At 49.9% G+C, this 17317-nt stretch overlaps 1 protein-coding gene across 1 annotated transcript in view; it reads right to left on the bottom strand.

The window, feature by feature from the left end:
• Positions 1-2961: 2961 nt before the first annotated feature.
• The window catches only part of LOC308148345 (host cell factor 1-like), a 19912-nt gene continuing 5556 nt past the window's right edge, over positions 2962-17317 (bottom strand). The window contains 25 exon segments of the mRNA XM_080521804.1: positions 2962-3521; positions 8153-8207; positions 8310-8592; positions 8677-8862; positions 9867-9989; positions 10063-10274; positions 10386-10526; positions 10720-10912; positions 11166-11333; positions 11408-11562; positions 11640-11706; positions 11790-11873; positions 11955-12038; positions 12120-12203; positions 12277-12348; positions 12354-12359; positions 12433-12516; positions 12590-12681; positions 12762-12921; positions 13320-13465; positions 13560-13695; positions 13778-13893; positions 13977-14169; positions 14250-14426; positions 14511-14738. Of these exon segments, the coding sequence (XP_080377930.1) occupies positions 3482-3521; positions 8153-8207; positions 8310-8592; positions 8677-8862; positions 9867-9989; positions 10063-10274; positions 10386-10526; positions 10720-10912; positions 11166-11333; positions 11408-11562; positions 11640-11706; positions 11790-11873; positions 11955-12038; positions 12120-12203; positions 12277-12348; positions 12354-12359; positions 12433-12516; positions 12590-12681; positions 12762-12921; positions 13320-13465; positions 13560-13695; positions 13778-13893; positions 13977-14169; positions 14250-14426; positions 14511-14738 (3285 nt within the window). The 3' untranslated portion in view covers positions 2962-3481.

A 17317-nucleotide genomic window follows, 5' to 3' on the forward strand; every position in this document is an offset into this window, starting at 1 on the left:
AGTTTCCCAGCGGCTCCTGAACGCACCACCGGCTCATTTCAACTCGTTAAAACAGTTTCTCGTCTTTTCCTGTGGAAACAAACTTAAACTGGTTTGATGTTTTATTAATATTTGAGAGCGAATATTTACAAACCCTCATATTGTGTGTTTGTATTTGATTTACCGACACGTGACCTGGAATATCGTTTATTTCTCCCTGAACATTGTGCAGAGCTCAGCTCTTCTTCTGACCCTGGACTGACTGCAGGAGGCAGGCAGCAGCTCGCTGCTCCACCCAGTGGCAGGAAGTGGTACGACACCAACAACCACGGCTTCCTCTGCTGTTTGTAAAGAATCGTTTTCAGCTGGTTTTTCATTAAAAACATGACAAAGTGGAGGAAGTGACGAAAACATTAAAGTCGGAGGCTTTGAAACGAAACGACACCAAAGTTTGAGTTTGAGAATCTGTTTTCAACAAATCTCTGAACCGTCACACTGAAATAACAATCCAACTTGGTACTTTTATTTTGACAGTCACCATGATAACAATAAACTTGGTACTTTTATTTTGACAGTCACCATAATAACAATAAACTTGGTGGTTATATTTTGACAGTCACCATAATAGCAATAACCTTGGTACTTTTATTTTGACAGTCACCATGATAACAATCCAACTTGGTACTTTTATTTTGACAGTCACCATGATAACAATTCAACTTGGTACTTTTATTTTGACAGTCACCATAATAACAATTCAACTTGGTACTTTTATTTTGACAGTCACCATAATAACAATAAACTTGGTGGTTATATTTTGACAGTCACCATAATAGCAATAACCTTGGTACTTTTATTTTGACAGTCACCATAGTAACAATTCAACTTGGTACTTTTATTTTGACAGTCACCATAATAACAATAAACTTGGTGGTTTTATTTTGACAGTCACCGTAATAACAATCCAACTTAGTAGTTTTATTTTGACAGTCACCATAATAACAATCCAACTTGGTACCTTTATTTTGACAGTCACCGTAATAACAATAAACGTGTGCTAATGTTTAGAACTCTTTGTTTTCATTCATGAATATTTTTGTCCCTTTAAGAAAAATCAGAGCAGGAAAATCTAAATAATCCTCCTGATGAGCAAAACGAGCCTCACTGTGCCACGCACGCGCAGCAGCACGTGGCATAGGGTGGGACACGCGCGCGGCTACAACAAAAACAACAACAACAACAATAAATCACCTGACGCTCAATCCCAATAATCCAGATTATTCCTAGATTTTGTTTCCATTAAAAAAATCAGTTTCAGGGCAACAAGCTTCAATCTCACACCTGTGTGTGTGTGTGTGTGTGTGTGTGTGTGTGTGTGTGTGTGTGTGCGTGTGTGCGTGTGTGTGTGTGTGTGTGTGTGTGTGTGTGTGTGTGTGCGTGTGTGTGATGTCCCTACCTGGATCACCTGCGGCGGGCGGCTCCTCAGTCACATCCTCCGGCGTGTGCGCGGGTTTCCCCGTGTGCGTGTGTGTGTGTGTGTGTGTGTGTGTGTGTGCGGGTGTGTGTGTGTGTGTGTGTGTGTGTGTGTGTGTGTGTGTGTGTGTGTGTGTGTGTGTGTCCGGAGCTCCGGATCGATGCACTGATCGCTGATTGGTGCAGGTCAAAAAAAAAAAAATATATAGATCCGCTCCGCTGCGGGTTCACGCGAGCCGGAGGAGCGCGCGGCCGCGGCTGCAGACTGGATCGATCACGGGGGATCGATGCAGTGATCGGAGCCGCTCATCCTCCTTCATCCTCCTCTGCAGCGTGTGCGCGCAACCAGCAGCGTGAGGCGCGCTCACGAGGCCAGCAACACACCGCGGGCACGCGTACGCACACGCCCTGCTGGGTGCGCGCATCCTGCCTCCAACAACCTGAAGCGTTCACGCACGCACACACACACACACACACACACACACACACACACACACACACACACACACACACACACACACACACACACGGCTGGAGTCTGTCGCCACCTTGTGGTTCAACCTGAAATCGTCTGAAGCTTCTGAACATCAGATCGCTGATCGATACTCGATCATCAGAAGCGTCATTAGAATCTGAACGAAGACAAATAGAACTTCTTTGCTATTAGAAATTTTATTTGGTTGTCATGGAAACGAGCCACCGTGGTTGACGTCACAGTTTGGCTCTGCAGCAGTTTGAAAGCTCTTCTCTTCATCTGTTCCTGAGAAAAAGGTCAAAGTTCAAATTAAAACTGACTTAAAACAAACTTAAACTTTAAAACAAAATCTGATTCCAACAAACCGTTAAAATTAACTTTCTGAACTGTCGAAGCCTTAAACTCTTCATTTCCTCACGTTTGGAGATTAATGACATCATAGTGCGCTTCCTGTTCGAGACGGATCTTCAGCTGTGTGAAGAGGATGAGTGGATCTTCAGCTGTGTGAAGATGATGAGTGGATCTTCAGCTGTGTGAAGAGGATGAGTGGATCTTCAGCTGTGTGAAGATGATGAGTGGATCATCAGCTGTGTGAAGAGGATGAGTGGATCATCAGCTGTGTGAAGAGGACGAGTGGATCATCAGCTGTGTGAAGAGGATGAGTGGATCATCAGCTGTGTGAAGTGGATGAGTGGATCTTCAGCTGTGTGGAGACAATGAGTGGATCATCAGCTGTGTGAAGAGGATGAGTGGATCATCAGCTGTGTGAAGAGGATGAGTGGATCTTCAGCTGTGTGAAGAGGATGAGTGGATCATCAGCTGTGTGGAGACAATGAGTGGATCATCAGCTGTGTGAAGAGGATGAGTGGATCTTCAGCTGTGTGAAGAGGATGAGTGGATCATCAGCTGTGTGAAGATGAGTGGATCATCAGCTGTGTGAAGAGGATGAGTGGATCATCAGCTGTGTGAAGAGGATGAGTGGATCTTCAACTGTGTGAAGAGCAGAGGACAGGAAGTGCAGTCGACACGGCCGGTAGAAAAAAGCTCTAAAAATCTTTATTGTTCCAGAGAATAGAAACATCTGGAGATCAGCAGAACGAGCCGACCAATCGCTGAGCTCCGTCACAACAGAAACCACAGAAGAAGAAATGATCTGCTTACAGTCGCTTAGAAAACAAAAAAAAAACACTAAAGATGCTACGGAAATAATTTACAACTGAGCTGTTTAAGCCACGCCCCCTTCTGCAGTGGCTCCGCCCACTGGCAGCACGGTGACCTTTGACCTCTGAAGGAGCCCAGAGAGAGAAAAGACTAACGTCTACATTCAATTCAAACTCAAATTTATTGATTTCCATCGGAAGGTGAAATGCTTCTGGCTCCGCCCCTCGCCGTCTCCATGACAACAGCATTAAAAAAACAGACGATTGGTGATAATGTACAAATATCCTACAAGTCTTTAGTTTGCCTAAGCCCCGCCCCCTCGCCATAGCAACTGGCAGCAGGGCGGAGCTTCAAGCAGCAACCAATCACAGTCCTGGGAGGAGACGGCTCCTCCTATTGGTCGCTTCTGAACTTCTTTGGTCCGGCCGGTTTACTGCAGACAAACAAACAAACAAACAAACATGAATCATCTCACATTTATTTACATTGTTTTTATTTGTTTGGTTTATTATTTACGTCTGAAATGAATAAAGATCAATTATTTATCATTTCATCATTAAATATGACCCTTTTGTCTGAACTCCTGCTGTGGTGGCGCCTCCTGGTGGCCGAGTGAAGCTACTGGTTCTACTGGTTCTATTGTGTTTTCTACTGGTTCTACTGAGTTTTCTACTGGTTCTACTGTGTTTTCTACTGGTTCTACTGAGTTTTCTACTGGTTCTACTGAGTTTTCTACTGGTTCTACTGTGTTTTCTACTGGTTCTACTGAGTTTTCTACTGGTTCTACTGGTTCTATTGTGTTTTCTACTGGTTCTACTGAGTTTTCTACTGGTTCTACTGTGTTTTCTACTGGTCTCTACTGTGTTTTCTACTGGTTCTACTGAGTTTTCTACTGGTTCTACTGTGTTTTCTACTGGTCTCTACTGTGTTTTCTACTGGTTCTACTGAGTTTTCTACTGGTTCTACTGTGTTTTCTACTGGTCTCTACTGAGTTTTCTACTGGTCTCTACTGAGTTTTCTACTGGTTCTACTGTGTTTTCTACTGGTTCTACTGTGTTTTCTACTGGTTCTACTGAGTTTTCTACTGGTCTCTACTGTGTTTTCTACTGGTTCTACTGAGTTTTCTACTGAGTTTTTTACTGGTTCTACTGAGTTCTCTACTGTGTTTTCTACTGGTTCTACACTGTGTTTTCTACTGGTTCTACTGTGTTTTCTACTGGTCTCTACTGAGTTTTCTACTGGTCTCTACTGGTTCTACTGAGTTTTCTACTGGTTCTACTGAGATTTCTACTGGTTCTACTGAGTTTTCTACTGGTCTCTACTGAGTTTTCTACTGGTCTCTACTGAGTTTTCTACTGTGTTTTCTACTGGTTCTACTGAGTTTTCTACTGGTCTCTACTGTGTTTTCTACTGGTTCCACTGTTTTCTACTGGTTTCTACTGAGTTTTCTACTGGTTTCTACTGAGATTTCTACTGGTTCTACTGAGTTTTCTACTGTGTTTTCTACTGAGTTTTCTACTGGTCTCTACTGTGTTTTCTACTGGTTCCACTGTGTTTTCTACTGGTTTCTACTGAGTTTTCTACTGGTTTCTACTGAGTTTTCTACTGGTTCTACTGTGTTTTCTACTGGTTCTACTGTGTTTTCTACTGGTTCTACTGAGTTTTCTACTGGTTCTACTGTGTTTTCTACTGGTCTCTACTGTGTTTTCTACTGGTTCTATTGTGTTTTCTACTGGTTCTACTGAGTTTTCTACTGGTTCTACTGTGTTTTCTACTGGTCTCTACTGTGTTTTCTACTGGTTCTACTGAGTTTTCTACTGGTCTCTACTGAGTTTTCTACTGGTTCTACTGAGTTTTCTACTGGTCTCTACTGTGTTTTCTACTGGTTCTACTGTGTTTTCTACTGGTCTCTACTGTGTTTTCTACTGGTTCTACTGAGTTTTCTACTGGTCTCTACTGTGTTTTCTACTGGTCTCTACTGTGTTTTCTACTGGTCTCTACTGTGTTTTCTACTGGTTCTACTGAGTTTTTTACTGGTTCTACTGAGTTTTTTACTGGTTCTACTGAGTTCTCTACTGTGTTTTCTACTGGTTCTACTGAGTTTTCTACTGGTCTCTACTGGTTCTACTGAGTTTTCTACTGGTTCTACTGAGATTTCTACTGGTTCTACTGAGTTTTCTACTGGTCTCTACTGAGTTTTCTACTGGTCTCTACTGAGTTTTCTACTGTGTTTTCTACTGGTTCTACTGAGTTTTCTACTGGTCTCTACTGTGTTTTCTACTGGTTCCACTGTGTTTTCTACTGGTTTCTACTGAGTTTTCTACTGGTCTCTACTGTGTTTTCTACTGGTCTCTACTGAGTTTTCTACTGTGTTTTCTACTGGTTCTACTGGTCTCTACTGTGTTTTCTACTGGTTCCACTGTGTTTTCTACTGGTTTCTACTGAGTTTTCTACTGGTCTCTACTGTGTTTTCTACTGGTCTCTACTGAGTTTTCTACTGGTCTCTACTGAGTTTTCTACTGTGTTTTCTACTGGTTCTACTGAGTTTTCTACTGGTCTCTACTGTGTTTTCTACTGGTTCCACTGTGTTTTCTACTGGTTTCTACTGAGTTTTCTACTGGTCTCTACTGTGTTTTCTACTGGTCTCTACTGTGTTTTCTACTGGTTCCACTGTGTTTTCTACTGGTTTCTACTGAGTTTTCTACTGGTCTCTACTGTGTTTTCTACTGGTCTCTACTGTGTTTTCTACTGGTTCTACTGAGTTTTCTACTGTGTTTTCTACTGGTTCTACTGAGTTTTTTACTGGTTCTACTGAGTTCTCTACTGTGTTTTCTACTGGTTCTACTGTGTTTTCTACTGGTCTCTACTGAGTTTTCTACTGGTCTCTACTGGTTCTACTGAGTTTTCTACTGGTTCTACTGAGATTTCTACTGGTTCTACTGAGTTTTCTACTGGTCTCTACTGAGTTTTCTACTGGTCTCTACTGAGTTTTCTACTGTGTTTTCTACTGGTTCTACTGAGTTTTCTACTGGTCTCTACTGTGTTTTCTACTGGTTCCACTGTGTTTTCTACTGGTTTCTACTGAGTTTTCTACTGGTTTCTACTGAGATTTCTACTGTGTTTTCTACTGGTTCTACTGAGTTTTCTACTGGTCTCTACTGTGTTTTCTACTGGTTCCACTGTGTTTTCTACTGGTTTCTACCGGTTCTACTGAGTTTTCTACTGGTCTCTACTGTGTTTTCTACTGGTTCTACTGAGTTTTCTACTGGTTCTACTGAGTTTTCTACTGGTTCTACTGAGTTTTCTACTGGTCTCTACTGGTTCTACTGAGTTTTCTACTGGTTCTACTGAGTTTTCTACTGGTTTCTACTGAGTTTTCTACTGGTTCTACTGAGTTTTCTACTGGTTCTACTGAGTTTTCTACTGGTTTCTACTGAGTTTTCTACTGTTTTCTACTGAGTTTTCTACTGGTTCTACTGAGTTTTCTACTGGTTCTACTGTTTTCTACTGAGTTTTCTACTGGTTCTACTGAGTTTTCTACTGGTTCGACTGAGTTTTCTATTGGTTCTACTGAGTTTTCTACTGGGTTCTACTGTGTTTTCTACTGGTTCTACTGAGTTTTCTACTGGTCTCTACTGTGTTTTCTACTGGTCTCTACTGTGTTTTCTACTGGTTCTACTGAGTTTTCTACTGTGTTTTCTACTGGTTCTACTGTGTTTTCTACTGGTCTCTACTGAGTTTTCTACTAGTCTCTACTGGTTCTACTGAGTTTTCTACTGGTTCTACTGAGATTTCTACTGGTTCTACTGAGTTTTCTACTGGTCTCTACTGAGTTTTCTACTGGTCTCTACTGAGTTTTCTACTGTGTTTTCTACTGGTTCTACTGAGTTTTCTACTGGTCTCTACTGTGTTTTCTACTGGTTCCACTGTGTTTTCTACTGGTTTCTACTGAGTTTTCTACTGGTCTCTACTGTGTTTTCTACTGGTCTCTACTGAGTTTTCTACTGTGTTTTCTACTGGTTCTACTGGTCTCTACTGTGTTTTCTACTGGTTCCACTGTGTTTTCTACTGGTTTCTACTGAGTTTTCTACTGGTCTCTACTGTGTTTTCTACTGGTCTCTACTGAGTTTTCTACTGGTCTCTACTGAGTTTTCTACTGTGTTTTCTACTGGTTCTACTGAGTTTTTTACTGGTTCTACTGAGTTCTCTACTGTGTTTTCTACTGGTTCTACTGAGTTTTCTACTGGTCTCTACTGGTTCTACTGAGTTTTCTACTGGTTCTACTGAGATTTCTACTGGTTTCTACTGAGTTTTCTACTGGTTTCTACTGAGATTTCTACTGGTTCTACTGAGTTTTCTACTGTGTTTTCTACTGGTTCTACTGAGTTTTCTACTGGTCTCTACTGTGTTTTCTACTGGTTCCACTGTGTTTTCTACTGGTTTCTACCGGTTCTACTGAGTTTTCTACTGTGTTTTCTACTGGTTCTACTGTGTTTTCTACTGGTTCTACTGTGTTTTCTACTGGTTCTACTGAGTTTTCTACTGGTCTCTACTGTGTTTTCTACTGGTCTCTACTGTGTTTTCTACTGGTCTCTACTGTGTATTCTACTGGTCTCTACTGATTCTACTGAGTTTTCTATTGGTTCTACTGAGTTTTCTACTGGTTCTACTGAGTTTTCTACTGGTCTCTACTGGTTCTACTGAGTTTTCTACTGGTTCTACTGAGTTTTCTACTGGTTCTACTGCGTTTTCTACTGGGCTCTACTGGTTTCTACTGTGTTCTCTACTGGTTTCATGTGTTTTCTACTGGGCTCTACTGGTTTCTACTGGTCTCTATTGGTTTCATGTGTTTTCTACTGGGCTCTACTGGTTTCTACTGGTCTCTATTGGTTTCATGTGTTTTCTACTGGGCTCTACTGGTTTCTACTGGTCTCTATTGGTTTCATGTGTTTTCTACTGGTCTCTATCGTGTTTTCTACTGGTCTATTGAGTTTTCTACTGGTTTCCTGTAGTGTAGGTTTGGAGCAGAGTAACTTTAAAGTACTTCTTCTCAGAGTTACTCACCAGTCTGGCGAGGCTCCTGGTCTCTTCACTGCTGGTTTGGTGTCTTTGCTGGTTTCTGCAGAAACAGAGACCAGAGGTGATGAGAGGTCTAGTCTCCTGCAGAGACGTTGTGCCGGACCGGGCCGGTCCGGTCCGGCGGGTCCGGTCCGGGTCTCACCCTGCAGCCACCGGACTTGCGTGGCGGGGCCGTAGCCCTTCTGGTTGCGGGCGGCGATGCGGAAGATGATGGCGGGTTTGGTGGTGAAGTCGATGTGGGCGTTGGCCAGGCTGGAGGTCTGGACCAGGCAGGACGGGGCCGGGCCGCAGTAGACCCTCATGAAGGCCAGCTGGGCCGGACCCGAGGTCTGGCTGGACTGGATGGCCAGGTACACCGAGTACTCCGTGATCTTCCCCGACGTGACGGCCGGGGGCTCCCAGGTCAGCTGGGCCCCGTCCACGTTCTGCGGGACCAAGGAGACCCGTTAGACACCCCCCCCCCCGTTAGGTGGGTCCAGAGAGGACCCGGGTCACCGGTCTGGACTCACCTTGCTGATCTTGATGGCGCAGGGGGCCCCGGGGAACCCGGGCAGGCAGGTCTTGAAGGCCGACACCTCGGAGAAGGTTCCGCGGCCGCAGATGTTGATTCCCGCCACTCGGAACTTGTAGGCGGTTCCGGGCTGGAGATCCACCTTCTTCATCCCGCTGTAGTCCGGAACCACTCCGGAAGCATCCTGCACACACACACTGTGTTACCACCAGAACCAGAACCACCAGAACCAGAACCACCGTAGTGAAAAGCAGTAAGTGGTTCTTTGGAGGACGAGGTTCAGAACAATCAGGTGAAATGAACATGAAGAGAGGAGGAGGAAGAGGAAGAGGAAGAGGAGGAGGAAGAGGAAGAGGAAGAGGAAGAGGAGTGACATGGGTGTTAAAATTATTCATAATTTACTATTGTTCGTGTTGTATATACATTTTGTTCATAAATAAACACAAATAACCAATTTAATCAATCAGAACCATTGGTACCGTCATCAGAACCGTCGGTACCGTCATCAGAACCATTGACCATCGGTACCGTCATCACAACCGTCGGTACAGTCACCAGAACCGTCGGTACAGTCACCAGAACCGTCGGTACCGTCACCAGAACCGTCGGTAACGTCACCAGAACCGTCGGTACCGTCACCAGAACCGTCGGTACCGTCATCAGAACCGTCGGTACCGTCACCAGAACCGTCGGTACCGTCACCAGAACCGTCGGTAACGTCACCAGAACCGTCGGTACCGTCACCAGAACCGTCGGTACCGTCACCAGAACCGTCGGTAACGTCACCAGAACCGTCGGTAACGTCACCAGAACCGTCGGTACCGTCATCAGAACCGTCGGTACCTTCACCAGAACCGTCGGTACCGTCATCAGAACCGTCGGTACCTTCACCAGAACCGTCGGTACAGTCACCAGAACCGTCGGTACCGTCACCAGAACCGTCGGTACCGTCATCAGAACCGTCGGTACCTTCACCAGAACCGTCGGTACCGTCATCAGAACCGTCGGTACCTTCACCAGAACCGTCGGTACCGTCATCAGAACCGTCGGTACCTTCACCAGAACCGTCGGTACCGTCATCAGCCACACTGATTCAATCTGGTTTATAAACCAGGCTCTGGAGTGGAAGCGGTGTGACGTCGTCGTGACGACGACCTCAGAGACCAGAAAGTGTTCGGCGAGTCTTACGTCGGCCACGTTGTCGTCGTAGGGGACGTAGTAATGCGTGACCACCATGTTGGTGACTTTGACGATGCCGACGTCGAACCACTGACCGTCCTTGGCGGGGGGCCTGACCTGGACGCCCGGCTTCTGCAACACACACTCACGGTTAGCCCGCCGCTAGCAGCCACGTTAGCGCGCCGGCGGCCACGTCGGCACTCACCGCGGCGCTCGCCGCCAGGCCGTTGGTCACCTCCGTCAGCGGGGCGGGGCCGGAGGGGGCGGGGGCTTGGATCTTCACCTGACCCGTGGTCAGCGTGGGGCCGAACGTGCTGGCCAATCGGGCGACGGCGCTCGTCACCGCCGAGGACGTCAACTCCTGACCGTTGCTCTCAGCCGCCGGGTCGTTGAGGCTGTCTGCTGGAGCAAGGCCCTCTGGGAAACAGGAAGGTACGGACGCACGGAGGGCCATCAGCTTGATGGAAACTCCTCCCCAGACCAGGAGGGGCTGGTTACCATGGAAACCACCAGTGTGTGTGTGTGTACCTGTGGGCAGGCTGCTGTGTTGTGGTTCAGCTTCTGGTTGGTGAGTTTCCTGCAGCTGCTGCTGCTGCTGGACCAGAGCAGCCAGTTCCTGCTGCGTCAGGACGATGGGGATGGACTGGTCCATGGCGGCGCCGCCATCGCCTGCACACACACACACACACACACACACACACACACACACACACACACACACACACACACACACACACACACACACACACACACACACACACACACACACACACACACACACACACACACAGACACAATGAAACACGGTGGACTAGCGGCTCGACGTGAGACGGGGGGCCACCGGCGTCTCCGACCGTCTCACCGATCTGTCCCGCCGCCTGCAAGACGGCCTGGATGGTCGCCTGCTGAGCTGCCTCATCCGTTGCCGCGGCAACGGCCAGCTGCTCCGCAGTCAGCCCCGTCACCATCAGGGTCGTCGTCCCGGAGACCGCCTCACCTCCATCCCCTTCCGACGACATCAGCTCCTGAGGAAGCCCGCTGTCCGAGGACGCCATCTGAGGGCGGGGAGGGAACCGGTCAGGGGATCAACCAATGAGCCCAGCTCCAGGTTGCTGGTTCAATCCCCACATTGCCCGTCTACAGAGCTTTTATTCGTAAAGGCAATGGAAACCACAGACCCAGTGAGACCGTCGTTACTGCTGTCAGCCAGCAGGGGGAGCTGCTGGTTCACTAAACTCTGTGTGTGTGTGTGTGTGTGTGTGTGTGTGTGTGTGTGTGTGTGTGTGTGTGTGTGTGTGCGTGCGCTACCTGAGCCGCTGCCTCGCTGCCCTCCATGTGAACCTGTAACACTGCGGCCGCTGAAGACATGACATCGTCTGCTTGGCCGTCCGTCTGCATAGGCTCCGCCCCCTCGTCAGCTGCTATGGAAACCATAGACGCCTCCGCCCTGTCGTCTCCGACCAATGACGAGATCTCCTGCCAAAACACCAGGATGACGACGGTGTCCCCATGGCTACGGGTGTGTGTGTGCGCTTCATGTTGTCACTCACGGGGATGGAGGGTCCAGGTGTGGGCGTGGCCTGCGTCACCGTAGTGACGGCTCTGCTCTGATTGGTTGGCGAGGTGGAGGAGGCGGGGTCAGAAGGGGAGGAAGAGGAGGGGGGGTCTGTGGAGGGTCCCTGCTGGCCGTCTCCGCCCTGCTGAGCTGCACACAGAACAGGAGGTGAGCGTTTCCTGGTCCGGGTGGGAGGAGCCTACCTGGTCCGGGTGGGAGGAGCCTACCTGTCGCTGTGGTGGCCGTGTTGGTGGTGCCGGTCTCGTGGGTCTCACAGGGGGGGTTGGAGCACACCTGGATTTTAAAGATTTGCTTTATTAACCTGGAAAAACACACATTCAACCAATCCCAGCTCACCTGTCCAGATGTTCGCTCACCTGTCTGACTCCGCCCGCTCCAGCTGTGGTGGCGGTGTTGGTGGTGCCGGTCTCGTGGGTCTCACAGGGGGGGTTGGAACACACCTGGAAACCAAAACCTAGAATATTGATCATGTTTACACACATTCAACCAATCCCAGCTCACCTGTCCAGATGTTAGCTCACCTGTCTGACTCCGCCCGCTCCAGCTGTGGTGGTGGTGTTGGTGGTGCCGGTCTCATGAGTCTCACAGGGGGGGTTGGAACACACCTGGAAACCAAAACCTAGAATATTGATCATGTTTACACACATTCAACCAATCCCAGCTCACCTGTCCAGATGTTCGCTCACCTGTCTGACTCCGCCCACTCCAGCTGTGGTGGCGGTGTTGGTGGTGCCGGTCTCGTGGGTCTCACAGGGGGGGTTGGAACACACCTGGATTTTAAACATTTGCTTTATTAACCTGGAAAAACACACATCCAGCTCACCTGTCCAGATGTTAGCTCACCTGTCTGACTCCGCCCGCTCCAGCTGTGGTGGTGGTGTTGGTGGTGCCGGTCTCATGAGTCTCACAGGGGGGTTGGAACACACCTGGATTTTAAACATCTGCTTTATTAACCTGGAAAAACACACATCCAGCTCACCTGTCCAGATGTTAGCTCACCTGTCTGACTCCGCCCGCTCCAGCTGTGGTGGTGGTGTTGGTGGTGCCGGTCTCATGAGTCTCACAGGGGGGGTTGGAACACACCTGGATTTTAAACATCTGCTTTATTAACCTGGAAAAACACACATCCAGCTCACCTGTCCAGATGTTCGCTCACCTGTCTGACTCCGCCCACTCCAGCTGTGGTGGCGGTGTTGGTGGTTCCGGTCTCGTGGGTCTCACAGGGGGGGTTGGAGCAGATCAGCGTCACTGCGGCGGCGAGACAAACAGCTGATCAACACCCTGGAGCCGCGCGGCGCGGCAGCCTCACGTACGGCGCCTCCTTGTACCCGTTGCGGCGTCTCCTCCGTCCCCCTCTGCAGTGGTGGTCGTGGAGGTACTCGTAGTACTGCCGGGATCCTCTGAAGTCGGAGACGCCATGAAGGACACGGGCAGATCCTGAACCAGCGGCTGAGCCTCGGCGCCGCTCGGGGTCGTGATCAAGGTCACCTGCAGAGGAAGCTAGCATCACTAGCCTGCTACTACAGTACTACTCTGAGAAGTACTGCAGTGGAACGACAGTACTACTCTGAGAAGTACTGCAGTGGAACGACAGCACTACTCTGAGAAGTACTGCAGTGGAACTACAGCACTACTCTGAGAAGTACTGCAGTGGAACTACAGCACTACTCTGAGAAGTACTGCAGTGGAACGACAGCACTACTCTGAGAAGTACTGCAGTGGAACGACAGTACTACTCTGAGAAGTACTGCAGTGGAACGACAGCACTACTCTGAGAAGTACTGCAGTGGAACGACAGCACTACTCTGAGAAGTACTGCAGTGGAACGACAGTACTACTCTTAGAAGTACCACAGTGCAGGACTGGCTGAAGTACGGCCACAGTACCTGTTTGGGTCCGGTACCAGCAGTGGTCGCCGTGGCAACCTGGCTGGCCAGCGTGGCGATGGTTGCCATGGTGGTGATGGGCGTGGCCAGGGAGGCTCCGCCTCCTCCAGACACACTTCCTGTCACCGTCCCCAGACTGGAGACGCCTGCAGGGGGACAACGGCACAGACACACCTGTAGCTTCCGTCTGGACTCACCTTGGGGGGGGAGGGGGGGGGGGGGGGGCTGTCACTGCCGTACCTGTGGTTCCCTTGACAACCAGCGTGGTGATGGTGGGCTTGGCGCCGACCGCTCCTGGTGACACCAGGCGGACTCCGCTCATCGGGACGGTCCGGAGGATCGTACCTGGCGTACCTGGAGCGCCTTTCAGCACCACCTGGAGCACCGGACGGCACGTCAGGGCCCACGCTGCAGAGTGTGTGTGTGTGCGTGTGTGTGTGTGTGTGTGTTCGCCGTACCTGTGTGAGCCCCTGCTGGCCGGCTGCAGATATCTTGGGGATGGTGGTGAGGATTTTGCCGCCAGTTCCCGGAGTCACCATCTTGGTGGTGAGGATGGTGATGGGACTGCTGCCCCCTGCAGGACGCTCAGCTTCAGGACCAGTCCAGGTGTGTGTATGTGTGTGTGTGTGTGTGTGTGTGTGTGTGTGTGTACGGTACCTGCCCCGCCCTGCAGCGCCGACATGGGGATGGTCTTGATGATGGTGGTTCCCTGTTTGGAGGTTGTGGGTGCGACCCCCAGGATGGTGGGTTTGGCGGCGCCGGCCTGCGCCGTGCTGAGGATGGTGGTCTGCTTCCCGTCTGCCGACGACACCAGCTTCAGGATGGTGCCTGCAGGCAGCGCGCCCTTCGTCTGGGAGGAAGGGGGGGGGGGGGGCGTTACACCGCTGGACAGGTCTGTGATTCTGGTCTGGGGGGGGGGGTCGGGTCTACCTGGAGGATCTGAGTGACGGGGTTGCTCCCAGCCTGCCCGGTAACAGTGCCACTGTGGAGCTGCTTGTTCTGGACCATGGACACCACCTTCCCCAGGTTACTAAGGTTACCAAGGTTGCCGAGGTTGCCAAGGTTGCCAAGGTTACCAAGGTTGCCAAGGTTACCAAGGCTGCCGATCTGAAGAGGAGGTAGACGTAAACACCGGAACCCCTCACAGCGAATCTCCACCAATCACATTGACAGAATGTTCCAGAGCCCCACCAAGGTCCCGCCTCCTCCCACACTCAGCGGACTGTTGACCAGAGTGATGGTCTTCGTGACTCCGCCCACCACGGTGGTGACCACCTGAGCCTGCTGGGACACCGTCACTGTGCCCGACTTGTGGACCGTGATGATTGGCCGGGTGGGAGTCCCGGGGGTGGAGACCACGGAGGCCCCGCCCACCTGAGCGGCCGCCGTCTTTAACATCCGAGTGGCCGGGTTGCTCACCTGTGAGACGGCGAGACAGGGGAGACAGGTGAGACAGGTGAGACAGGGGAGACGGGTGAGATGGGTGAGACAGGTGAGAGCGTGAGACAAGGGAGATGGGTGAGACGGGGGAGACAGGGGAGACGGGTGAGACAGGTGAGACAGGGGAGACGGGTGAGACAGGTGAGACGGGTGAGACGGGTGAGACAGGTGAGACAGGGGAGACGGGTGAGACAGGGGAGACAGGGGAGACGGGTGAGACAGGGGAGACAGGGGAGACGGGTGAGACAGGGGAGACGGGTGAGACAGGGGAGACGGGTGAGACAGGGGAGACGGGTGAGACGGGTGAGACAGGGGAGACAGGGGAGACAGGTGAGACAGGTGAGACAGAGAACATCAACATATTGAACCGTTTCGTGTCCAAACTTTACCCATCAAAAGCTTCAAATGTTAATGTGATGACGTTGTGACCAGACCCTCACCTGGTCGGTGGTACGATGGCGGCAGCTGCGCCGCGCGCAGAGCTAGCAGACATGCTAAACTCCTCACACTGGGTGACGTCAACAATGATAAAGTCTCAGACCCCTTGATACAAGTTCTTATTAAATACCATGATTCATCCTTCATATAGACATGAAGGATGTGTTGCTGTGAACATCGACGCTACATCACCTCCACCAGCCTCTATTGACGCTACACCACCTCCACCAGCCTCTATTGACGCTACATCACCTCCACCAGCCTCTATTGACGCTACACCACCTCCACCAGCCTCTATTGGCGCTACACCACCTCCACCAGCCTCTATTGACGCTACACCACCTCCACCAGCCTCTATTGACGCTACACCACCTCCACCAGCCTCTATTGACGCTACACCACCTCCACCAGCCTCTATTGACGCTACACCACCTCCACCAGCCTCTATTGACGCTACACCACCTCCACCAGCCTCTATTGACGCTACACCACCTCCACCAGCCTCTATTGACGCTACACCACCTCCACCAGCCTCTATTGACGCTACACCACCTCCACCAGCCTCTATTGACGCTACACCACCTCCACCAGCCTCTATTGACGCTACACCACCTCCACCAGCCTCTATTGACGCTACACCACCTCCACCAGCCTCTATTGGCGCTACACCACCTCCACCAGCCTCTATTGACGCTACACCACCTCCACCAGCCTCTATTGATGCTACACCACCTCCACCAGCCTCTATTGACGCTACACCACCTCCACCAGCCTCTATTGACGCTACATCACCTCCACCTCCTCTGTGTCGATGCTACGTCACCTCCACTAGCCTCACAGTGTACAGTAGCATAGCCGAGCATCTCTCTCTGCCCTGCTTCTGTAGACTGAGGGAATGATCAGTCACTTTAATCATGTTTAGCATGTAGCATCACTGGTGTGTGAGCCTGAAACTCTTTAGCATGTAGCATGTAGCATCACTGGTGTGTGAGCCTGAAACTCTTTAGCATGTAGCATGTAGCATCACTGGTGTGTGAGCCTGAAACTCTTTAGCATGTAGCATCACTGGTGTGTGAGCCTGAAACTCTTTAGCATGTAGCATCACTGGTGTGTGAGCCTGAGACTCTTTAGCATGTAGCATCACTGGTGTGTGAGCCTGAGACTCTTTAGCATGTAGCATGTAGCATCACTGGTGTGTGAGCCTGAAACTCTTTAGCATGTAGCATCACTGGTGTGTGAGCCTGAAACTCTTTAGCATGTAGCATCACTGGTGTGTGAGCCTGAAACTCTTTAGCATGTAGCATCACTGGTGTGTGAGCCTGAAACTCTTTAGCATGTAGCATCACTGGTGTGTGAGCCTGAAACTCTTTAGCATGTAGCATGTAGCATCACTGGTGTGTGAGCCTGAAACTCTTTAGCATGTAGCATGTAGCATCACTGGTGTGTGAGCCTGAGACTCTTTAGCATGTAGCATCACTGGTGTGTGAGCCTGAGACTCTTTAGCATGTAGCATCACTGGTGTGTGAGCCTGAGACTCTTTAGCATGTAGCATCACTGGTGTGTGAGCCTGAGACTCTTTAGCATGTAGCATGTAGCATCACTGGTGTGTGAGCCTGAGACTCTTTAGCATGTAGCATGTAGCATCACTGGTGTGTGAGCCTGAGACTCTTTAGCATGTAGCATCACTGGTGTGTGAGCCTGAGACTCTTTAGCATGTAGCATCACTGGTGTGTGAACCTGAAACTCTTTAGCATGTAGCATCACTGGTGTGTGAGCCTGAGACTCTTTAGCATGTAGCAAGTAGCATCACTGGTGTGTGAGCCTGAAACTCTTTAGCATGTAGCATCACTGGTGTGTGAGCCTGAAACTCTTTAGCATGTAGCATCACTGGTGTGTGAGCCTGAGACTCTTTAGCATGTAGCATGTAGCATCACTGGTGTGTGAGCCTGAAACTCTTTAGCATGTAGCATCACTGGTGTGTGAGCCTGAGACTCTTTAGCATGTAGCATCACTGGTGTGTGAGCCTGAGACTCTTTAGCATGTAGCAAGTAGCATCACTGGTGTGTGAGCCTGAAACTCTTTAGCATGTAGCATCACTGGTGTGTGAGCCTGAGACTCTT

The sequence above is a fragment of the Blennius ocellaris genome, assembly GCF_963422515.1.
Source record: "Blennius ocellaris genome assembly, contig: SCAFFOLD_66, whole genome shotgun sequence".
NCBI lineage: Eukaryota > Metazoa > Chordata > Actinopteri > Blenniiformes > Blenniidae > Blennius > Blennius ocellaris.